We start from the raw sequence: 19,298 nt of genomic DNA on the forward strand, positions 1-19,298 counted from the left end.
CAGTTCCGATTTCCCTTTTGTAGACTCTTCCCTGACCTTACCCCTCTGGAGGCAACCGACCCCTCTTCCGAATGTCCCAGTGCTCCTCTGTGCCGCCACCGGGGCAGCCTGACTTCCTGCCCAGGTCACTGACATTCACGCCTAATCTCACTGTTAGGGGACACACTTCTTCAGGTCAGCAGCGGTCCTGACACCTTTCCCCAGCTCACATTTCCCAGTTCCGTGCAAGCCTAAGGGAGAGAGTCAGTGTAACCTGGCCAGTGATTCAAATCCAGCTCTCACAAACAAAACATGTGACAAACATAAATGCCACGGTAAGCCATTAATCTTTCGCAGAGGATTTGACATTTCACAGTAAATCCGATCAACTGGGGAAAGGCAGCTGTAAATACCTCTATTTGCTCCGCCACGGGCTGTTCAAACACATTGGCCAGTTTCTGCAGAAGCATGTATTTACTGTCAGCCAGCGACGTACACAGCACCTTCAGATCGTTCTAGGGGGTGAGAAATAGGAAGACTTAACATGTGCACCGGGGAACTCAAATGGTTATAAACGTAACACACGCTCTAGAAATAATATACAGGTGTGGGAGTTTTATGTCCAGAGAAACCAATACTGTTCTAGGGGAAGGTAAAAGAAACTGGTAACAATTTACTTTAAATGCTAAATTTGACTTTTGAATAATCTTTACACAAACCATTTCCAACACAATATGCAAGGAGGCAAGGCATGCAAATAAAAAAGCAATACTGGTCACCCTAAACTTCTTGTTATGTCTGAAATTAATGTGCACATTTAAACATTCCAGCAGAAATATTATACTAATGACTTCTATCTAGTGAAACAACCTATTGATGTTACTCTGATTTGGGAAGAAAATAAAATTCTTAAGAATAATATGATTCCTTCGAACCTGGGACCTTTCAGTCTGCAGGCCGGCGCTCTATCCACTGAGCCAAACCAGTTGGGGCCCATATAATGTTTTTAAAAACGTCCATTTCATTGTCATCATTTAAAATGCAGCTATCCGTTCGGCTGACGTGGCTCAGTGGTTGAGCATCGACCTATGAACCAGGAGGTCACAGTTCGATTCCCAGTGAGGGCACATGCCCAGGTTGTGGGCTGGATCCCCAGTGTGGGGCATGCAGGAGGCAGTTGATCAATGATTCTCATCATTGGTGTTTCTGTCTCTCTCTTCTCCCTTCCCCTCTGAAATTAAAAAAAAAAAAAGAATAATAATATGATTCCTTTCTTCCTCTCTCCTCTACTTCTCTCTCTCCCTCACTTCCTGCTTTTCCCTAGTTTCAAAGAATGTGCACAAGCTTATAAAAAGCCATCCAGAAGTTTAGAAAAGAACTATTTTCATGATGACCAAAGACATATTAAGAGAAAACACCAGAAGACCTTAGCCACGCCTTTTGTCCACAAACATTACTCACTTAAAAGTCCAACTATGCCCTGGCCGGTAGCTCAGTTGGTTAGAGCAGCGTCCTGATAGCCAAGGTTCTGGTTCAATCCTTCCCCACCCCCCTCTCTCTCCCTCCCTCAAAAAAAAAAAATCAATCAATAAAAAAGTTCAAGTATTTATATTGAGTTAGAGTTGTACAAAAATGAGATAACTATCAGAATTTTGGTATTCAATTCTAAAGGGAATAATAAACTGGAACAAAGTGGGAATGATAAAAAGTTTAATCCTGCCCTGCCCCCACTCCTCCAAAATCAGCAAATTCCTTATCGGTCGGAAATGTGTCTGATGGGCTGGGTGTCCGTCACAGGGTGAAGTTTGATCACATCCTCTTCACTGGGGGCAAGTGCCTGTCACCAAGATTAAAAATTCTGGCCACCTCACCAGGAGAAGGACAGTCACAGCAAGGAAGAAAAATCAACTTTCAGGCCGTGTGGGAGCATCACCACACAAAATGTCAGGCTAGCCCTGGCCGGTTTGGCTCAGTGGATAGAGGGTTGGCCTGTGGACTGTAGGGTCCCAGGTTTGATTCTGGTCAAGGGCACATGCCTGAGTTGTGGGCTTGATCCCCAATAGGGGGCGTGCAGGAGTCAGCCGATTCATGATTCTCTCTCATCATTGATGTTTCTATCTCTCTCCCTCTCCCTCCCTCTGTGAAATCAATAAAAATATATTCCAAAAAAAAAACTACAACAAAAAAACAAAATGTCAGGCTAAAAAGCAAAATCGTGAGTGGATTGTGCAGTAATTTTTTTTTAAAGCAATGAACAGGAGAAGTAGAAAGAAGCATATGATTCTAAAAGGCAATAGCTGTCGCTAACTCAAACCCAAACCAATCTGCAAGCCTAGTTGCAGACTAAATAGGAAAATGTAATAACAGCACTGGAAAAATGTTGCTAGAAACAAGGGTTTTGTTTATGAGATATGATATTGTTTGCATTACCACAAAACCCTATGAGGCAGTTAGCAGGGTGTGATTTAAGAGTTGCAGACATGAAGGCTCTGAGAGGCAGCTAAGGTTATAGAGCAGTAGGTAACAAAGCCAGAATTTGAACTCAGGGGGACTGGCTTTGGAGACTTTGTTCTTTATTTCTTTTTTTAAAAATATATTTTTATTGATTTCAGAGAGGAAGGGAGAGGGAGAGAGAGATAGAAACATCAATGATGAGAAAGAATCATTGATCGGCTGCCTCCTACACACCCAACACTGGGGATCGAGCCCAAACCTAGGCATGTGCCCTGACCAGGAATCGAAAAGTGACCTCCTGGTTCATAAGTCAATGCTCAACCACTGAGCCATGCTGGACAGGACGGAGACAGTTTTATTATTATTTTTAAATATATTTTATTGATTTCACAGAGGAAGGGAGAGAGAGAGTTAGAAACATCAATGAGAGAGACACATTGATTGGCTGACTCTTGCACGCCCCCTACCGGGGATAGAGCCCGAAACCCTGGCATGTGCCCTGACAGAGAATTGAACCCAGGACCTCTTGGTCCTTGGGGCGAAGCTCAATCCACTGAGCCACACCAGCTGGGCTGGAGACTTTGTTCTTAATTTTTGCTCTTTTGACTTTGCAAAATGAATATTAGAACAATGCTTAGCTACTAGAGATGTTGTGAAGATTAAAGACAAGAGTATATGTGAAAATATTTTGTGAATAAAAAAATGATACACAAATGTTTGTGGTAATTTTACTTTGTAGTTTTAAGAATGTAAATTACCTGAAGGCAGTGGTAATTTGTCCCTCTAGAACAGTGGTTCTCAACCTTCCTAATGCCACGACCCTTTAATACAGTTCCTCATGTTGTGGTGACCCCAAATTTCATTGTTACAAATTGAACATAATTAAAGCATAGTGATTAATCACAAAAACAATATGTAATTATATATGTGTTTTCTGATGGTCTTAGGTGACCCCTGTGAAAGGGTCGTTCGAGCCCCAAAGGGGTCGCGACCCACAGGTTGAGAACCGCTGCTCTAGAATGATCAAACATGTCAAACTCACAGCCGGTGGGCCTCATGCCTCAATTAAGTGAGGCATGCGGCCCACTGGCCATGAGTTTGACATGCTTGCTCTAGATATATACACAGAAAATTCCTTGTGTCTTGGCTAATGCTACATTTATTTAACATTTTACAGTATTTTTTTTAAATCAAAACTTTTACATAAAACTCTTAGCCCTAATCACAGATATCCATTTTGTAAAACTTCTATGTCTGTTAAAAATAAAATTCAGTTAAAACTTATGTATTCCCAAAGGTGACTTTTTATTAGGAATGAAAATCAACATTAAACGGTTATCAGCTACTTTTGCATTTGCTGAAATTTATAGTCATAGGAAAAGTTTTATAAGCACACAGTTATTCAGTTGGCAACAGTCTCCAGTCTGGGCTAAAAGGCAGTCAGCCTGAGGAGTGAGGACTGGGAAGTAATGCAATATGTTTGAGCGCAGGTGGAACTAATTAGGCCACAGTCACTTGCAATGGGCCTGGGTATTGGGGTCCAGGCTTCACTCTGTATTATAGCCCTGCCTGCATGTTTTTTTGGTTATATGTTTTAAACGCTACTATTATCAACTGGAAATTGTAATTATACTGTGCCATAAATATGACTTTTATTGGTTGAGTTTAAATTCCTATTCAGCCCTTAGTATAGTTAGCTGGTTTTCTCAAGTTCCATTTCTGGGAGAATAAAAGTCAGTTTTCTAATACGAGTTCAATCCCCTAGTTCAGCAGTTCTCAACCTGTGGGTCTCAAACAATGAAAATACATCCTGCATATCAGATATTTACATTACGATTCATAACAGTAGCAAAATTACAGTTAAGAAGTAGCAATGAAAATAATTTTATGGTTGGGGGTCACCACAACATGAGGAACTGTATTAAAGGGCCGCAGCATTAGGAAGGTTGAGAACCACTGCCCTAGTTTTTCTGTGATTTCTTGCTCCTCATTGTTCATTTGAAGAAAAAAATAGGTCTAGGTATATCATACCTCAGTTAGACATCCTGTTTATGACACCCTCTTCTGGCTTCTGCTTAGAGCAAACTAATAACTCTTTGCATGGAGGATGGGCAAACAACTCTTGACAATGTCTTACCTGGAAATTCAGTATTTGCTGAAGTCTTTCCTTCATCTGATGACATCGCTGATTTACTACTGAGTCTAACAAGGACAGCCTCCCCAAAAGACACCCCAAAGTGTCCTCAATAACATCGCGGTTATCACTGTTCTCCGGAAACGCTTGGGAAAACAAGTTCTTGTTCTTATCCATCTCTTCAGACATTTCCTTAATATCTTTGGCAAGAGTCTAGGATTGATCAAAAAGAAGACCATTTGAGTGTTTAGACCCAGGAATCTATATACAAATCAGGTCTTTACCCCCTAGGAAGTCAGGTGCTGTGTAATGCCGTATACTCACAGGCATAGGCTGGCAAACTTACCTCTTGGTTGAAGAGGCAAGTCTCAGTTTCTTCTGGTGTAAGGGCTGTGGCAAAAAGTAAACGTTCTTCAACATCATCCAGCCACGTAGAGGTAGCCGAGACTCCATCATATAACTTCTGCTCCAAGTGAATGTTCTGCCTCTTTGTCCCTCCGCCCTGGAAAAAAGAAGTGGAAGAAGGAATTCATTACAGCGTTTTGAGAAATCAAAGAAAATTACCAGGATGAGTCTTTGGAGTTTAGGGTCATTCAGAGCTATTCACTAGGGTTGGGTCTCAAGAGTTCATGCCCAGGGGTGGGAAACCTCAAGAAGATCCATGAGCAAACTCAGAGCGCAGCCTTACCTGGGATGAGACCTCCTCAAAGGCCTGGTTCAACCCATCGAGCAAGGACGTCACTGCTGATTTATCGTGGGCCGGCCCGTCTCCTTTGTACAGGGGCACGCCAGCCAGGAGCCGGTTCGGCCTGCTGAAAAGCTGCAGACAAACAGGGGCGGCTTACATAAGAGCACTGTGTCCAGGTTCCTCAGATCCAAAGGGAAGTCCTGGAGTTTACTCCGTTCATGCCACTGCCGTGGAAGGGCCCAGGTGTGTGCTAGCTCAGGACACAGGACTAGTTTCTATTGTCGAAAGCCTGCTGGGCCATGGCTGCGGTGAGCACCGCGGGCTTGCCTGGGTTCTAGCCTCACTCACTAGCTCTCCAAGGTGCCCATTCCTCTGACTCTCTGGCTTCTGCTTGGAGCAAACTAATAGCTATTTCTCTGGAACCTTCTGTTGCTATCTTCAATTCCATTGGGTGTGGCTTGCTTGACTGGGTCAAGTCCAACATCACTCAGCACCTACCCATCTTGCAAACCAGCCTGCACCTGGGTTACAGGAGCAATTCCAGCTGACCACTGGCTCCCCCTGCCTTTTAGAACCACCGAGGTCCCAATAGTGCAGTGGTTCTCAACCTTCTGGCCCTTTAAATACAGTTCCTCATGTTGTGACCCAACCATAAAATTATTTTCGTTGCTACTTCATAACTGAAATGTTGCTACTGTTATGAATCGTAATGTAAATATCTGATATGCAGGAGGGTCTTAGGCGACCCCTGTGAAAGGGTCATTCAACCAGCAAAGGGGTCGCGACCCACAGGTTGAGAACCGCTGCAATAGTGTCTCATTAAGGTCTTCTGAAACTATTAAATACTAGAAGTAGTGAGGAAAAGTAAGATGACTTGACAATTTAGTTCCAGATTTTTGGAATTTTTTTTATCCTAGACGTATATACATCCCTAATTTACATCCCTAACTTTCAAAGTCGTACAAAAGGGGGAGACACAATGTAATGATTTATGCTAATGAGTAATCAGATATGGATTATCTCTGAGGAAAAGTGGTACCTAGAAATCAAATTTTCACATATAAACATGCCATCACTAGGGGAAATGTGAAATGGGCTTGTTAGGAAACATGTAGGAAGAATCATTTGTTTCCTGACGTATTTTGCATTGGAAATGAAAATATAGAGGACTGCACAGTTACACTGTCTCAGCCACGCTGGGCATCTTCTACGAGAGAGAATACGTAAGAGAGAACGTGCGGTACCACTTGCTCTTGTTCCTGCGCCAGGGCGTCCCGCAGCAGCCTCTGCTTGGCACTGACTTCCTGCTGGAGGCTCTCCCACTTCATCCGCATCTGGCCTTCCGCAGGGGCCTGCTCTCCCTCCATCCCCAACTCCTGGGATGACACAGCAGGTTTTTCACTATTAGAAGAATAAACAATCCAAGTTTACAATGTGGGCAAAAAGGTGATCACTTATTGCGTGCATGAGCTGTGGCCTCTAAAATTAGAACCAGATTACTCTGGTTATTAGCTTACACTTAAAAAAAATAAATTAAAATTTTAAAAAATGTGAGTCTAACCATAAACAAATATAGGATAATGCAACCAGGGCCACAATGATAATTTAAAAATACACTGAAAATAGCTCAACATTAAAGATAAAAATAATTGTATCTTTGGGGATCAGAAAGTACATGGATTCGTATTCTTTGACAAATAGCCCACAAATTAATTAAAAACCATAAAAATGCTACTTGGTCTCTGCGAGTTTTTACCCTGAGTCCAAGGCCAGGTTTCAGGACGTGGATTAGGGTGCAGGACACGAGAGGAAGGCACCTGCGCCTCATCCTTCAGGACAGGCAGCAGTGTGCATCTGAGGATGACTGTGGCTCTTAGGGTGACACAGAGCTGAGTTTTTAAATCCCTGCACCATACACTGTACACCTGAAACTAATATAATATTGAATGTCAACTAATTTACAAACATTAAAAATAAATGCACATTAGCCCAGCCGGCATGGCTCAGTGCTTGAGTGTCCACTTATGAACCAGGAGGTCACGGTTGGATTCCCAGTCATGGCACATGCCCGAGTTGCGGGCTAGATCCTCAGTGTGGGGTGTGCAGGAGGCAGCCGATCAATGATTCTCTTTCATCATTGATGTTTCTATCTCTCTCTCCCTCTCCCTTCATCTCTGAAATCAATTTAAAAAAATGTTTAAAAAAATAAAATAAAAAATAAATGCACATTTGATTTGTGACATTCACAGCTTTCACAACCCCTCTGTGAAGAAGATAGTCCCTTCTTATTCTCATTTCACAGAGGAGCAAACCAGGGCTCAGAGCTGAGTTACTTCTCCATGGTGACAGCAGTTGAACTAGAATAAAACCCAGACCTCACTCAAAACAGAGGGGTCATTCCTCTCTACTTTCCTTCCCAACCCTCAGACTCAAGTCTTCAACTTGAACATTGTCCAACTTCCTTCATTTTTCTTCTAATACTTTACTCTTCTGTGTATAAGACTTTCCTTCTCCACTCTACTACAGGACACAAAGCTCAATGAGCTTGCATGCAGAAATTATAAAAACAGATCCTCGAGAAAAAGCAACATCTTTCGTAGGCAGAATGAGGTTGAGGGAAGATAGGTTCTTACAGGGAAAATGTTTTGCAGTTAGATATTCAGAAAGAAATATAATTTTATAATGTTTATTTTATTTTTTCCCCTATTTGATTTTTAAAAAACAAACTCATGTATCTTCTCGGGACAGATATGCTGAGCATACTGGAAAGAAGACAAATAAGTTAGCCCTCACACTCCCTAGCTGTACTCATGCCACACAATAAAATATTCAAAATGCAAGTAAACTATATATCCTAAAGAGAAAAAATAATGATTAAATTTTTGCACGTGTTTAAAATAAAAGTTTGATTAAGATGCTTGCATTTCTTCAGATGTTATGGAATCAGTGACCAGAATAGAAAGAGCGTGTGGAAACCTACCCAGCACCACCAGAGGTCTCTGCCGCTGAGTGCTGGGTGAGGATTTCCTCTCCACGACTGGCTACTGACCGGAGAAGGCTCTTCTGTTCTGCTAACTCCTGCTCCAACTCCTGCTCAAGGAAAAGAACAAACAAACACAGCTTGTGATTTCATGAGCATCATCTGCAATCATGGTTCTATGTCTACAACAGCCTCAGAGAACTCGTGCAGACATGTTTAAGTTTGCACGTTGCATAAAAGGTGTGGTGGAGGGAAAGGCTCACACATCTCTCCAAACTACTCTACAGCTTTCATGGCTTTGATAAAACAGACCTGAAAAATCTTGGAGGAAAAAAAAAAATCAATGGAAAATTAACATTTTGCTGGGCAATGGTGCCCTCAAGTGGTACAACATGAACTTTCAATTTTCAAAATGAATGCTGCCTTTTTCCCAGCTGAGACCGGTCCTCGAGAGCAGCTGTTCTTTAATTCCCCGCTTACTTGATAAGTTTGTTTATCATTGAATTCAGTTTTACTTTTTCATATTTAGTGATAAATGCCTTTGCTCTTTGAAAAAATAATTTAATATGTCCGATTCATAAAGTTAAGGTATCAATGAGGAATCATTCTTATTCATCAAAGCTCATTATTTTCACTAGGCAATAATTTGCAATCCAATTTTGTGATGGTATCTACTTGAAAGTAGAAAATAAATTACATTTATTTTAAAAAAACATGTAACTCAGACTTTCACCAATTTTCAGAGGTCTTCCTGAGGTTTTTATATAAAATAGTCTGAAATTGGGGCAAGTCTGAAAATAGAGCAGATAATCTCGATAAGGATTTTAATTGTTACATTATTTGTAAAGCTTTTATTAAAAAAATAGACTTTAAAATGACCAAGCACAAAAGTAGAAAATAAAATAAAACAAACAAACAAAACCACAGAAAAATGGCCAAGCATTCCAGTGGTCATGAGGAAATATGCTGAACCATTTGGCCGGGTCTCTGGGAAGAGCAGACAAAGGTGCATTCTGTCTTTAGAACACAAGAAACTTGTTCTTCTAAGCCAGTGGTTCTCAACCTTCTGGCCCTTTAAATACAGTTCTCATGTTGTGACCCAACCATAAAATTATTTTCGCTGCTACTTCATAACTGTAATGTTGCTACTGTTATGAATCGTAATGTAAATATCTGATATGCAGGAGGGTCTTAGGCGACCCCTATGAAAGGGTCATTCGACCGCCAAAGGGGTCGCGACCCACAGGTTGAGAACTGCTGTAAGTGTTTCTCTCTGGTGAGTGCTTGGCACACCTGCAGGCTAGAGAGAGGTTAGGAAATGCTTTACTTTTTGTTGCTGGAGACTGCTCTGTCGCTGGAGGGCCCATGTGGAGCGAGCTTGGGCCAGCCAGTCCTGGACACCGGGCCTCTGGGTGGCAGCTGGGTCACCGTCGCTATCCTCCTTCTCTTGCGCTGCTCCCTGTTTTTAATGAGACAGAAATCAAGAGTCATCCGCACACAGGCAAACCCTGACCAGAGCGGAGTGGCAGCTGCTTCAGTGTGGTCTCAATAATACCAAAGCGGCTCCATTTAGATGGGAAACCATATTTAAAAAAAAAAAAAATGGCCCTAGCTGGTTTGGCTCAGTGGAAAGAGCGTCAGCCTGCAGACTGAAGGGTCTCGGGTTCGATTCTGGTCAAGGGCACATGCCTGGGTTGCAGGCTCGATCCCCGGTGTGGGGCATGCAGGAGGCCGCCAATCAATGATTCTCTCTCATCATTGATGTTTCCATCTCTCTCTCTCCCTTCCTCTCTGCAATCAATAAAAATATATTAAAACAATGGTAACACAAAACCCATCAAACTTATGGCATTTGTAGGAGGAAGAACAATAAATAGATGATTATACTCAGACATATTTGAGGGCAAAACTGCCTATTTAGAAGCTGGACTTTTTAGTTGACTGATATGATCACCAGGCATTATTCCACAATATTTTCCAGAAGAACATAGTAATTCTAGATCTCACTTCCTCTACTCACACCACCAGGACCAGACCCCACTGCCATTCGCCGCCACCACTGGCTTCGACGAAGGAGAAATTCAGCCCTAGCTGGTTTGGTTCAGTGGGCTGCAGACTGAAAGGTCCCAGGTTCGATTCTGGTCAAGGGCACATGCCCAGGTTGTGGGCTCGATCCCCAGTGCGGGACATGCAGGAAGCAGCCGATCAATGATTCTCTCTCATCATTGATATTTCTATCTCTCTCTTCCTTTCCCTTCCCCTCTGAAATCAATAAAAATATATATTAAAAAATACAAAAATTAAAAACAAACAAATAAATAAGGAGAAAGACCAACGTAATTCTGTATTATCTGGTAGGAATGTATCCTCCCTGCTTGCTTGTTCTGACGGAATTTGCAAGGCCCTAACGCACTCATATCAGAATGGGATTCATTCCTACTGAGAGATTTTCTACTCACCTACGTGTATATGTCAGAGGATAAACTGCACAATTTGAATATAGCTCATTCACTAAGTACTTCTTAAGTACCTACTGTGTGTCAACCACTATTCCAGGCATTGGGGATATTTTTTTCAAGAAGGAGCCAGACAGGGGCCCTACTGGGGAGACAAACAATAAGCAAGCAAGAGAAGGTAAGAGCTACAGAGAACAGGAAAGCAGATGATGGACAGAGTGAAGGGGAAAGGTTTCCGAGGCTGCTCCGGGCAGGCATCCTCAGAGACAGTTACACGGAGCCCAGAACAATGGCAAAGGTAGGGGAGGGCCCTGCAGGCCCTGGGACCAGCAGAGCAAAGGCCGGGGAAGGAAGAGGCTTGGCATCTCATAGAGAGCAGCACAGTGAAGGGCCCAGTGTGTTTGGAGCAGGGTGGGGGCGGGGAGGGCAGAGATTTTATAGGTCATTTCATAGAGGAGTGGGCCTGCTGTCTAGTTGGGAGCTGCTGCTGCTGTCCTTTGGTTCTTTGCTGACTTTGATCACAGAATGGGATCCAGCCACCACGCCGGCTCATCCGCCTGAGTGCCCACAAAGCCCCTTAGCTCCTCTGATATTCAGAATTGCACTAACTATTGTGAATGGGGGAAAAGGGATTCTGGAAAGTTACCTCACAGGGTGTTTTGATCATAAATTCCTACCTGGGCCATCAGGGTGGGAAGTCACTCACCAGGCATACCTTTGCCTTAGACAAGCCCTGTCCATTGTCTCTGGGCATTTAGGTTAACACACCTGTGGACCAATCCCTGCCCCCTCCAGAGAGCACATAATCTGTTCACTATCCTGTAACCCAGTCCCCGCCTTGCTTTTCCCACCTCCAGGTCATCTTTCTTTCCCCTCCTTCATTTCAAACGCATAAATGAAGCTTATTCTCCTGAGCATTTGAGATCTTGCCATATGTTGTCAGTTTGGCTCAAATAAACTCATAAAAATTCTCTGCATATTTGGACGTTTCTTACGTAGACACTATGACAGGGAAATAGGCGGTGTCTGTTTATCCTTCTATTCATTAAAATCCCATTATCAAATTGTAAAACGTTTGAGATGATAAACTTTGCAAAGTTGCTATCAGTGTCTGAAGTGAAATAAACTGAAGGAAACGAGAAAACAGTGAAACCTACAGGGAATGTTACCCATAATCTCTTCCCAGACTCCGAGCCACCTGAGCTCACAGTACTTTCCTTTAAGATGATCCAGCTTCACAGACAGAGAATGTGGTGTAGACAGAACAACGCCACCGGTCTAAAATATGCCGTCTCCATGTTGCAGGGCCTTCGGAATGCGTGCTCAGTGACACCCCGCTGAGAACATTCCCACTCCTGCAGGAAAGCCTCCCACAGAAAAACAGTGACCTTCCTGAAGGTGCGGGTGTGGGCTGAACGGACACTCCTCCAGGACTAACGCCCAGGCATTTCCACACGAAGCAGATGCTCTCCATCTGAGAATGCACCACTGACCCAGAATTAGTTCTGAGAGACCTGGGACCTCCCGACAAGGATGAGGCAGCAGGTCGACAGGGACCAGGAGAGGACGACCCCAAAGGAGTCAGTGTAGGAGGCTGACCGCTGTCCCCAATCAGAGCCACAAACAGAGGTCAAGGCCATGACCTGCTGTCTCTCTTGGGTGGGATCCTGTCACCTCCCCCTGCTCTGCTCTTAGAACAGTTGGTTTTCAGAGCTGAAGACGCACATGATAACGTCTCCGTTCACCACCCCATCCTTCTAACACAGGCCAGGCCTGTCTGACGGAGAGCTGTCCTTTCAAAGCCCTCGTGCCAAATGTGCGCTTAGAAAAAGGACAGCAGCGACGCCGGGTCTAAGGACAGCGTCGTCACTGCCCACGCACACACACATGTTCAGATTCTAAGACCGGCTAGACAGCCAGTCATATTTGACGGATGGAAGCCACAGCTTTAGAGAAAAGGGAACGAGGCAACCTGAGGGGCGGATGCCTCGTCTGTATGTTCTAGGTGGTTAGGTTGGTTTTTCAGTTAGTTTTTCTCCGACCGATTCAGTCATTTTGAAACATAACCCTTGGGCCACAGGAAGCAAAAGAAAGGATGGAGAATCCGGCTGGGATTGCATTCCTTCCCCTGGGATTTCATTCCTGGGATGAGAAGGCACGGACAGAAGGGATAAGATAACAGCAGTCACCGTCTCTGAGGTTTGATAGCAGTTTTCCCTCTTAGCTAGGGACTAGGAAGTAAATGACTTCGGTCCCCAGAGTCCCCTGTGGGCGGGGCTACATAGCTGTTTATTTTGGAAATACTAGAACAGTAACTGCTTTTGCCAGGAACATTCCTTGGAAGATTAGCGAGGACTGGAGAATGCTAAACAGTCAATAAAACATTTCTTTATAAAGCATTTAATTATTTATATAGGGCTAACTCACTACTCCCTGGGGGGATAATAGCGTATGGAATGACCTAAGCTTCTTGTAAAAGAAAAGATAACGTAATTCAAGAGATATTATCATATGCCATTAAGTCTGTGTCCCTTCACATAGAGAAAGAACCCATGGGGGAGGGGGAGCTAAAGAGGTTGGTTATTCATTGATACAAACAGAAGTCCAACTAGTTAGAGAGAATGGCCTTACCAGAGATGGCCACTTTATAAATAAGTAGCTCTGAGAAATGAGGTGCTTAAGGCCCCAACGAGTTAGGAAGCTATTCCAGTCCTCCTGACTCTCGCCAATCCCAATGAAGGGTCCAACTTCACTAACATCTACATTTGATGGAAGATGTCTTTCCCCCAACAGCCCTTAGTGAATCTCAGATCAATTCTGAACTTTCTACACGAAGGGGAACAATCCTTTTCATGGCAACAATAATCCACACAGCGCTCCTTTTAGTCCTACAACTGGAAAAATAATCTCTTCAAAAAGGTCTAATTATTTTTTAAAAAACAAGCCATCAAAATCTTACATGCTGGAAACTCATTAGATGAAAGATGGTAAAATGTATAAGTATTTTAAAAATGAACAATGACTAATTTCAAGGCAGTCAAATAGTTTGCACAACAGTATCCCCAGGATAGCGTACACCTGCAGGCTGCATCAGGCCTTGACTCAATGTGAAGACCCTCTGTGGCCCGGGGCAGCACCTGCCAGGTGTGAGCAGCACAGGTGGCTGTCAGCACAGCCCAGCCCAGACTAGTCTAGCCTTCGAGCATTCAGCAGGGCCTTTCCTCACAAAGAATGTGTTTTGCAAATTGTTAGCTGTTGTTATTCATTATTATACTCACTGTGATTTGAGTGCCTAGTATGAACATTACCTGCCTTAACATAATATCCTCAGAATATTTTAAAGTTAAATACTATTATTATGCCCATTTTACAGATGAGAAAACTGATCTGTAAGAAAGGGAAGTTCAAGGATCTCGCCCAGGTCTCTGGTGAATACCTGGTGGGACCAGGCTGGGGGGGACGTTAGAACAGCAGAACCACCTCTGCCACCTGGATAAGCTTTATTTGGCACACACATTATTTTTAAATTTTAGAATTAACTTTTTCAAATTGGAAGATTTTAGATATAAATCCTCATTTCCTTTCTCTGGAAGACCTAGCAATGCTGACTGTAAATTCTTGTGTGCTGATAGCTGGAGCGCACAGCTGCTCCTCAGATGCTTGCCAAGGTCCTGGCTGGACCTGCTTCACCAGTTCACATTCCCTCCCCAGGCCCGAGGCCCTGTGATGTGTGCCCTTTTAATCCCCGATGTGCCCGTGGACCAATCTGGCTGTCCCTTCCATTCCTACCTGCCTCAGGGGGCAGGGCCCAGCTGGAGCTTCATAAATGAGCTATCCCAGAGAAGAAACCATTGCTTCTAATAGTTTTCTATTGATTAGGTTTGATGTTTTCAATCATATAATCATGCCGTTAACAGAGAACTGAAGATAGGTAGGTTCGTCTGAAAAAATCATTACACTGAGAAAAAAGAAGCAATCACAGTGAATGGCCATTGAATTCCCACCACAACTTTTGTGGCCCGGCCCCGGCCAGCATCTGCACTCAAATACGGGTGTCCCCTTCCCTCCTGATACTGGATCCTATCTTCTCCCTCCTACACAAGTTGGTTCTTGCAATCTCACTCCTTTTTCATCAGGTTTTCCTCCACTGAGTTACAGTGGAACCTCGTTTCTCGAACTTCATTCATTCCAAGAGGCTGTTCGAGAAGCGATTTGTTCAAAAACTGAATCATTTTTTCCCATTAGAAATAATATAAATTGAATCAATCCATCTCAGACCCCCAAATGATTCTGATTCAACCTTTCTTATATACCTGTCTAATGTACTGTTTAATATATAAATAAAAACTTTTTTTCTTAAATTTATTGAACCACTCCCTACTAGCCTTGAAGGAATTTTTCAGATATCACTGCCTTGAGAATGCTATATCAGCTAATTGCTTTTCCTTTATCCAATCAATAACAATTTTCCTACCTATTCAATTGTCTGCGATTGCGGACAATAACAGTATGAAAGTTTCCTGGGGAGAAATCTGAGTAAAAGTGTTTTAGGGTTCTCTTATATGGATCTGGAGAGAGATTAAGATATAAACTTAGAATTTATTAGATATGCATGCTAAAAAGTAGAGGGCAAAAAAGCAAAGGAAAGCTCTCAGACAGTTAAAACAAAGGTTAAAAGAGATAAAAATAATAGAAAGAGCAGAAAAAAATAGAAAACAAAAAGTTGGGTGATATAAGTTTAAACATATCAGTAATCACAATAAATATAAACGGACTAAACTACACTTTAAAAATAATGGATTTTTCTGATTAAATATTTCAAACCAACAAAATATAGCTAAATGTTCTTTACAAGAAGCAAATCTACAACATAAGAACACAGAAAAGGTAAAATCAAAGGAAAGTTAAAATATAAACTAGGCAAATATTACCTACCAAAAGCTCTAGTAATATAAAACAAAAATCACTATAAAGGAATGTTAAGGTCACTACATGATAGTAAAAATGTTCAATTCACCTGGAATACATGACAAGCCTAAAGTTGTGGGTCCTAAATAAAAGTCTAGGTATATCTGAAAAGTAGAATGTAGGAGGAATAAAAGAAAAATGTGAAAATGTTATAGGATACCTTGATTTATGAACCACGTTTACATTTTTTAAAATTGTGTCTTGCTAGATTTTGCTATTTCTTTCTTTTCCTACACTGCAACCTTCAGGTCTACAGATTCAAACAGTCCTTATAAAACCTATTTAAAAATCTATGCCAAAGTTTGTGTAATGCAGGTAGGTACATAAGTATGTATCATTCCCCACCTTTTCCTTCAGTGGTTCTCAACCTTCCTGATGCCGCGACCCTTTAATACAGTTCCTTATGTTGTGGTGACCCCCAACCATAAAATTATTTTCGTTGCTACTTCACAACTGTAATGTTGCTACTGTTATGAATCGTAATGTAAATATCTGATATGCTATATGTGTTTTCCGATGGTTGCGACCCACAGGTTGAGAACCGCTGCTTTATATGGACGGGCTCAGAAAAGGCATGCCAGCAACGCACAAGGATCCGGCGGTCCTTGCAGCATCGCCTCGCTATCAGGGCTGGAGCCTCACCTGGATGTTCAGCTGCTTGTCGTGCAGGGCTCTCTGAAGCTCCAGGAGACTCCCCTTGAGGGTTCTCAGCTTCACCGCCAGCTGCTCGGCCTCGTCCTTCGTGTGGGCCTTGCCCTCCAGCAGCAGGTTGTCATTGTGGACAGAGAGCTCCGACAGGCCACCACCTTCTGCTCTATTTCCACCAGCATGTTCTGGGAGCACAGAAATAAGGGTGAAACTCACACACCCTGTCGGCCTCTACAAAGACTGTTTCCCGCAGCGAGACACAACACTTCCTTACATCTTTCATCCAAAGAATGTCTTCAGGGTTTTTTTCCCCTAGGTTCCCTACAGCCTTGAACAGTATATACAGATTTTAAAAAATACCTTGAGCTTCTAAGTTTTTCTTTTATTTAAGATTAGATATTATATAATGAAAATATATTGAAAAACAGCACATGGAAAGCCCACTTTAGATAGGCAACAAGATGAGGAGAAAAAGACCATTTTTATAGAAGGGACCCATGGAAGCAAAGTGCCCAGAGCCCCAAACGTCATAATGTGGTCCCAATTCTGTGTAATAGCCCCCATTGTAATTATACACCTGGCTCAAATACTAGATTTAAATTGACTAAGGAAGTGTTATATATTTGTGTGATTCCATATGCTTCTAGATTCTAAAAATATTGCCAAAAGATGATTTTAGTGCTTTGTAAAAAGTCCTGAAATATATTATTGGAATTATGGACTTTATGTATAATGATAAAAATAGAGGTATCTGAAGGGAATGGCGGGAGTAATGACAAACATATTTTGAAGTGCATGTGGCAATTTCAAATGCTAAAAGGAAATGCTAAAAATAGACGTCTCTTCAGAAAGAAACTTTAAAAAAGATGGTCTAAAGAATAGAAAACACTGGCATGTAGCTCTATTGTTTAGCATCAAAGCAGAGAAGAACAATGCCTTCAATACACATAGATAAACTGCCAAGGAAATAAAAAATTCAAATTATAATAGTCAATACTACAATAAATATCAAATCATAAAAGGAATGGCCAAAATGGAATCCTACCTATTTTAAAAAAAAAGACAATGTTCATCAATGAACAGTTTGTACATAAGTATGTATCATTCCCCACCTTTTGTGTATTTCCTCTGATGTCAAACGGGATAAATATGAAGTCATGCTTACTGATATTTAACCCTGCAGATTAGGTAGGATTTTCTAGAAACTTGCTAGTTAGTTAAATGAAAGAGCTTTTAAAACATACGTCACCCATGTGTGAAGTACAATATGTGGATAATCTTTGCAATTCAATGATTGGCACAGGGAGTTCATTATCTATTCTCTATACTTACGTGTGTGCTTGAAATTTTTCATGACATAGAGGTAAGACAATCTATAATAATAAAAGCGTAATATGCTAATTAGGCCAGACAGCTGAACGACCTTCCAGATGTCATTCCAAATGTCCTTCCAGATGACCTTCCAGATGAAGCCGGGGCTGCAAGGGCCGAGGCAAGCCACTGTGGCTGCGAGGGCCGAGCCCCTTGCACGAATTTTGTGCATCGGGCCTCTAGTAATAATATAACGAAAACCTTAATGTCATTGTATCTACCTTAATTCCTAGGGACCTCACATCAGAGAAAGGATATTCTCTGCTCCAAAGACACCTTCTTGTGTTCAGTCTGTCTGCCTCAAACTGACAGTTTGACCAAGTTTGTAAAAATTAAATATCAGAATTAGAACAAAAATTGCAACAGAGCACCTAGGGACACCTCCTGCTGTATTCATCCACAGTCTGATGCACTGACACCAATTCTTCTCACTGGCTCTGAATGTCTTATTAGCACCAAATACAGGCACTATAAGTGTTTTGGTATCTATGATCTTTTAACAGTTTCCTTCAGGAAGTTGAAGATTTTCTAAAATTGGGAACTTACTGGTAAAATTTTTCAAAAGACTGAGTTGAAGTCTGAATTTCATTTAAGCTTTTATAAGGCATTGTTTGCCTACTCTCTAAATATGTGAAGTATATGGCTTGGAAAAAAATCGTATATCCCTATCAAGCCTTTTTACCATTATGTTTTCACATCTGAAAATTTGCTTCGTGATGTTGACATGTTCCTTCAAGGTCATTTCCGTACCTGGCAGTCCACCAGCTGGGCCTCCATGTCCATGGGCTCCTTGGAGGTGCCCAGCGCGACGTCCAGAGTGGCCTTAGTGCTTAAGAGCCAGTGGTCCAGCTTGTCGACTTCAGAGCGGTACCTCTGCAGGGCCTGTTCCTGCCTCTGTTCCTCCAGCTGATCATTTAACTTCTCCTAATGAGTTAAGCAGAAGGTCACATAGATCGCCCGAAGGTAAAATCATTAGGATTCAACACAAGAACAATGATCTCATCTCTGGCTGCTCACCAGAATCAACTGTGAAACTTCAAAAGCAAGACAAAAACAAAACAAAACACACACAAAAAAAACTATCCTTGGCCACATACCAGAGCAATAAATCAGAATTTCTGGAGATGAGTCTCAAGATTCATGTTTTTAAAAATCTTTCCCTTTGATTCTAATGTGCACCTAGAGTTTAAGTATTCTTACATAATACAGGACCAGGTAGATAATGTGAATGTTGAAAATTGATCAAAGATTAGAACAAAACAATGGCATAAGATGGTGGGTTAGAAATAGGTACATGACCCCAATGTGGGGAAACTGTAGGGAGCGGTGGGGACTGTGACAAACTGAAGAACACATGGTCCACCTAGAAGGAAAGCATCATGAATTTCAGGCAATTGATTCCCTGCAAGAAGAAGTGGCCCAGTGTTACTAGTTTCTTAAATGAAAGAAGAAATTCTTTTTGCTGTTGTTATTGTTAGATCTCTGTGTGGGTTTTTTCAATGATGGCAAATAATTCATATTAAAAAAAACACACCAAGCCAATCACTTAATTTTAATTTTGAAACTCCACAAATGTTTCATAGAATGATTGGGGATAATATTAATACATTAAAAAGTTAA

The 19,298-nt window shown here is 42.0% G+C and overlaps 1 protein-coding gene across 1 annotated transcript in view; it reads right to left on the reverse strand.

The window, feature by feature from the left end:
- The window catches only part of LOC102443181 (nesprin-1-like), a gene marked incomplete at both ends in the record, with an annotated part of 119,186 nt that overhangs the window by 44,025 nt on the left and 55,863 nt on the right, over window positions 1-19,298 (reverse strand). The window contains 10 exon segments of the mRNA XM_023747887.1: window positions 393-494; window positions 4,571-4,780; window positions 4,914-5,069; window positions 5,256-5,387; window positions 6,500-6,656; window positions 8,236-8,345; window positions 9,563-9,694; window positions 16,302-16,459; window positions 16,462-16,492; window positions 18,429-18,602. Of these exon segments, the coding sequence (XP_023603655.1) occupies window positions 393-494; window positions 4,571-4,780; window positions 4,914-5,069; window positions 5,256-5,387; window positions 6,500-6,656; window positions 8,236-8,345; window positions 9,563-9,694; window positions 16,302-16,459; window positions 16,462-16,492; window positions 18,429-18,602 (1,362 nt within the window).

The sequence above is a fragment of the Myotis lucifugus genome, unplaced genomic scaffold (assembly GCF_000147115.1).
Source record: "Myotis lucifugus unplaced genomic scaffold, Myoluc2.0 scaffold_1031, whole genome shotgun sequence".
In the NCBI taxonomy this organism is placed as follows: domain Eukaryota; kingdom Metazoa; phylum Chordata; class Mammalia; order Chiroptera; family Vespertilionidae; genus Myotis; species Myotis lucifugus.